The sequence below is a fragment of the Orbicella franksi genome, chromosome 7, assembly GCF_964199315.1.
Source record: "Orbicella franksi chromosome 7, jaOrbFran1.1, whole genome shotgun sequence".
Taxonomy (NCBI): domain Eukaryota; kingdom Metazoa; phylum Cnidaria; class Anthozoa; order Scleractinia; family Merulinidae; genus Orbicella; species Orbicella franksi.
In genome coordinates, this window is record NC_138151.1 from 13220020 (window position 1) to 13226065 (window position 6046).

Genomic DNA, 6046 nt, shown 5'->3' on the forward strand with positions numbered 1-6046 from the left:
CGCTAGGGAATTCATGTGATAGCAGTTGTGTTGAGAACTTTATGAATTGAAATAACATAGTCTGCAATGTTGAGTGATATTAAGGAACTACTCTAGATATATGTTATATTGTTTCATCATATATAACAGCCAATTGCGGTGATGTTTCCGTCGGTTTAGTTATCTTAGATAGAAACGGAGAATATTTATTAAAAATGACCCCTTATTTAACTCCGTGTTTATTGACTGTGTGGGATCCATGAATAGGAAGCTTCTGTCAATCATTTGCACGATGTTATCACGTCAGTGGGATGCTCAAATGTTTTCACTTCACGGACCCCTGCTTTGCATACAACATGAAGCTTGAATTGCGATATTGTTGAATGAAGAAGAAAAAACTACTCTGAAGTAAAAGCCCAGTGGAAAGCAAAAAAATCTACCACTTTATCTCGAGAACCTGAAGTGTTACGTACGCATTCTTGTTCAAGAAGAACTCATAATTTCTTGTTAAGCATACATACGAGACTTTAAAAGCCCAACAGAGTATAAAATCACTGCAAATAAAACACTTTTTTATATCAGTCAATAGCAATCACCTATTCTATGCAAGGTTCCAAAATGATTTTACTTATTCTACAAAATGAGCCTGCATACAAATGATGTTTACACAGTCTCGTTAGTTTCAGGAAATTTTGTTTTCAGAGCATAACATGATCAAGAACTCTAAACTCTAGACTAAGAACAATCGTTTCTCATGGATGGTGTAGCTTACAGCGGAAAAAAAGCCGATGCGGGGAACAAAGCCGCGGGAAATTTGAGAAAGCCCCTAACATAAAATCAGTCATTATTCGTTAGATCATGATATATAAAAGTAATAAAATGTTTAGTACTGGCAACCGATTTTTGAGGCAGAACTGAAAAATAAATGCAACTACAAATACTTTATCTAATTACAGCTTAAGACACTAGGGATACCAAACGATCTATTCCCTTTTAATTTAGGTTGATCTTACTCAGATGTTAGCTGAAAACAAAATTGAGGCACAAGCTGCTACCCACTACCTCACGTAATTGTGTTGAGCTTCTCCGACAAAATAAGAAACCCTAACCATTGTCACAACTGAACATGCGGCGGAAGGCGGAAAATAGATCTGCCTATCATTCAACACGTAAATGATGACATTTTGCGAAACAATAGTCCCGCCTTTCCCAGAACACAAGTACAAAAACGAACTTATAACGAATCAAAGAGAAAACTCGTTCGTGAGCGCAAGAGCAGAATTAAGAAACTGAACGACGGAATGTCGGAAAGCGTAAATACGACCACGAATGTAACGGAGCCATCCAGTTGCTCCCTTCGTGATACTTCAGCAGAAAAAATCGGAAAAACCTTTGTTTACTGCTTGATTTTTCTTGTTTCGCTGGCTGGGAACACCGTCATCGGAATAATTGTTTACAAGACGAAAGCCATGAGAAAACCCATCAACTTTTTCATTGTAAACATGGCCATGTCCGATCTGCTGTATCCGATTTTTACAACGCCTCGCCAGATACAAATGCTCTACATAGACTCCTGGCTAATCGGTGGTCCTCTTGGCCAGGCCTTATGTAAGCTGGGAGACTTCTTACCAGATGTTTCCGTTTTTGTGTCTATCCAGAGCCTGGTTCTAATAACCGTGGATCGTTTTGGAGCTGTGGTATTTCCCCTCCGTTACCCACTCATCAGTTCAAAGCTGTGCCCGTTCTTCATTCTCGCCACTTGGATCGCTGCGATGGCTGTACTCTCCCCATATCTCTTCGCCATGAAAACCTTTGAATATCGAGAAGGGTTGAAGTGTCGGATGCATTGGAACGAAGTATTTGGAGAGTCTTCGTCTTTTAAAAACTACCTCGCGGCAATTTTGGTCGTATTCCTTTGTTTCCCGTTGGTGATGATAGCCATACTATACATTATCATCTATTGCAAGCTCAAGTCGCAGAAGATTCCTGGCGAGCAATCGACCTACGCTGAAGCTGAGCAACGCCGGCAAAGGGAACGAAATGTGTTAAAGATGGCCATTGCTATAGTGTTAGGGTTTGGAATTTGCTGGTTGCCCCTTATTATCAGGTATTTTCTCGACTTCTTTGCATCGGATATGATTAGATCTTGTGGATTCCAATATTTTTCCTCCGTTGCTTTTTTAATGGTCAACACAAATTGTGCCATGAATCCTTGTATCTGTTTTACTTTCAATAGGAATTATCGCGAGGGACTAAAAACTCTACTTAGATAGTTGACTTTTAAACAGTGCAGTAGCTGATGTTACTTCTGCATAGTCTGACGAGAGGTTCAGTGTACTGAAAACTTGTAAGAAACGTTAATTTAAAACTGAATTGCATTCGATTCAATGTACAATATAATGGTTTTATGAAACTTTGGAGATCGGTTTAAAACTTTCATTTGGACACTAAGTTTACAATCATTTTTTAGTTATTCTGCAGACCTCTTTTCTAATTATCTAAGTTATCTTCATGCAGGGAAGTTTTTCATCGGAACACCTGTTCTGTCGCACTTCGTAATACCTGTCGCACCTTGTAAATAACAAGTTTTTGCATGTTGTAATAAGCTTCCAAATTTCTTTTGAATACGATGTTTTTCGAATACGATGTTTCGCTCTTCATTGATATTTTCCGAGATTTGGCATCCACTCAGGAGAATGACACACACGGCCAGTACATAGAAAAGGAACCAAAGATGTTTAAACAAGATCGATGCCGTATGCAAATTCCCGATTTCCTTTTTCCATCCGTTAGGATCGTTTCCATGCATGAACGACGCTACCACCACCGCAAATGGGCTCCCAAATGAAATTTTAGAGACAATCATTTCCGAGGCATTATTATCTTCAGGTTTTTGGTGGTGTAACCATGTATGCGGATGTTTAATAACCTATGTAAAGTCAATTTCCGCTTTCATGATATCAATCGCGATCGATGCTGCCGAATATTTACTGAACTAGGCAGCGTCAGCGTCAGAAGCTTATTAAAATTGGGTCCGCAATACGTATTTGTGAGTTTATGGCCAGTGTTATACCATTGGGTTGAAGTATTGTAATCTTACGAGTTGGTAATTACTAGAAGAATAAAGGTACAATATTAAATGAGTTTGGTGATATAGATTTTAGGATTGGTGGTAGAAAATTTGTTTGTCTGAAAAACGCTTCCCTGCTTTTTTCACACTTTTTTTCATAAAAGCCGCCGAAGGAGAGAAGATGTTGCCTTATTTTTTGTGAAAGTAAACAAACGTTTGAGAGACACCCATATACTTTGATAATTTTTATTTCACAAGAAATGCCTGTAATTTGGAAATCCAACGACATATTATTTTCCTTGATAATTTTTCAAAGCGAATGAACGACCTGGCGAAGGATCACTCGAAATTACTAGTAACCAGTCTACCTATACTTCAAAATATGCTCCCAGAGGTCTGTCACTTGTCATCCCGTATACATACATATCCACAAGATTTGCCCTAACTTAGCGGGCTTTATGCATTTATAATACATAAGCCCACCAAAAGTCTGGATGTTCCATCGAGTGGTGTCGTGCTAGAGGTAAGGTCACTAGTTGCCAGTCCAAATTGGGCAAATGCTTAGCGTGGCTGGAACTACAATCTCATGGATAACTTATTCTCTGTATAGTCGTCTAAAATATTTTATTTATGTTATATTATTTTATTTTATTAGCTTTGCCTTTATGATACAAAAAAAAAAAAAAAGCATTACAATCAATAGAACCACCCATGGTCTTCTTATGAATTGTCCCCGAAAAGGAAAAACCGTTCCTTAAACTGAAAGGGAGGAGAATATTGTGTTCGTTCAGTTGAGGTTTATTCATGGTGTCTTAATACATTCCTGCGGTTTTTCTTTTCATGAATTCAATACGTTAGTAGAAAGGCCATCTAAAATAATTACGCCATAATTGTTTCTGTTTCATGTTCTAGTTCAAGGTTGAAATGTCCTTTTATTTTGATATTATTCTGGTTTTTCCTTTCATGAATTCGATGCACCAATACGTATTAAAATCGCGTGAACTACGTGATATTCTTACGCGTTAAAAAGTGTGTTTCTATTAAAACTCGATAGAAACAAAGAACTAGCAGAAGCTGTTGACGTGATGACGGCCCGAGCAAAGAGAATTTACATTTTGATGATCAAAGTAAACAAGTTGTTCCCCTTTTTTTCGTGGCGGTATTTTCCAGAAGAAATAAAAAACATGTTCTCCGTGTTTCTATCGAGTTGTAGAAACACTCATGAAAGTTTGGGAGAACTCGAAAAAGCTATGGAAACACTCACCTGTGGCTCGTGTTCCCACAGCATTTCTCGTTCTCTCAAACTTCCACTCGTGTTTCTATAACTCGATAGAAACACGGTACATGTTTTCTATTTCTTAAATGATGGTTGCTTTTCCATGTTCTAGCTTATGTTTTAAGCATATGCAATTTTTGAATTCAAATACGATACTATTTCACAATTATTCTATTCAATTATACTTTGCAGTACCTTCTTAGAAGACGCAAATGTTGGTCAAGGAATAGGAGAATTACTTCCGGATCGTACCACTTTGCGCAGCTGCTTTCAATACCTGCATGATGTGCCCTTTACTCTTTTATAGAGCATGTCCCTGCAAGTTGCTTTTCAGTTTGTTCGACCAAGTTTGTGTGCCCAAGCCCCTTAGATACCTTTTTTTTTTTTACTGAAAAGAAGTAAATTTAAAGTAAGACATCATTAAGACACCTTGCCCCTCTGGAATATACACCACGCCCATTCATCCGCAGGAGATGCCAGTGAATTCAAAATTCAAATCTTTTTTTAAGATCTTAAGATCCCATAATAAATAAATATATACTTATTTTATTTTACAAATTAAGTATGCAATATGGTCATTTGAAAGATAAACTAGACTAGTACCTAGCCAAGGGGGCGGCTAAAAACCCGATTTGTAATTGTCATTACTCGGGAAGATAAGGTCTTTCTGCCACCAAACATCGTATTCAAGAAAAATTGCATTCTGATTGTTAAACAAGCTGCAGTGTGATCTCCAAAAAAATAATTCCGAGAGGCGCGGATCACGTGTTTCTTTTACGTTCTCTGAGTTTAGTATGCAAAATAAAAACGTATTTGTGCATTGGAGGTACGTTTTCCAATAAACATTGTATTCAAAAGAAATTTGAAAGCTTATTACAAAGTGCGACAACTTGTTATTACAAAGCGCGACAGCTTATTTTATTACAAATTGCGACAAGGCTATCATGTAAATTAACAGCATTGAATCGAGCCGGCGATTTACGATCTTAGTCTTATTACAACGATTTTGTTAAGATCTTCTATATCTGAGAAGCAACAATTTGCTTTTAAAATTTATCTTGTTTCATAGATTATTTACGAACACAGCGAGCTACAGCAAAATCTCGCCAGTTTACATTCGGGCGCGCGACTCTTTCTTGAGTGAGAAACATCAGCCATCTCATTTACCTGACTAAGGTTGTGAAATGCATATTTGCATCGGTAGGGTTCTTTACGCAGGAAAGCTCTTGTACATATTATTTGTCATAAATATCATCAGTATCTTTTGCGGGCTTCAAAACAAGGGCTAGGCTTTCTTGGGAATCCACTCAATTTACAGCTATTGTGATTCTGCTTTAATATAGTAAACTTGTAATTTATGGTGGTAGTGAAGCTAAAAAACATTATTCATTGAATGATTGATTGTTTGACTGACTGACTGACTGACTGACTGACTGACTGACTGAATGACTGACTGACTGACTGAGTGATCGATTGATCAATCGATCGAGTGATCGATTGATTGATTCCTGAAGGATGATACTTACTCTCCAGTCACCAAAAAATTGTCATTCATTAACTAGCCCAACTAACCGATTACCATCATTTTAATGATATTTTTTTGGAGCAATAAATGCTTCTGTATAATGCAATGAATCAGATAATCTTTTGCAAGTATTCCTGCTTTTGCTGACTTCCACAGGTAGGGTGCGATGGCGATAAAAAATCATTCTTGTTTTTAA

At 37.4% G+C, this 6046-nt stretch overlaps 1 protein-coding gene across 1 annotated transcript; it reads left to right on the forward strand.

Moving 5' to 3' along the window:
• Positions 1 to 1280: 1280 nt before the first annotated feature.
• Positions 1281 to 2252, forward strand: LOC145493429 (QRFP-like peptide receptor). Its single transcript, XM_081472897.1, has one exon. It carries the CDS (start codon positions 1281 to 1283, stop codon positions 2250 to 2252), a length of 972 nt encoding a protein of 323 aa, XP_081329023.1.
• Positions 2253 to 6046: the final 3794 nt, after the last annotated feature.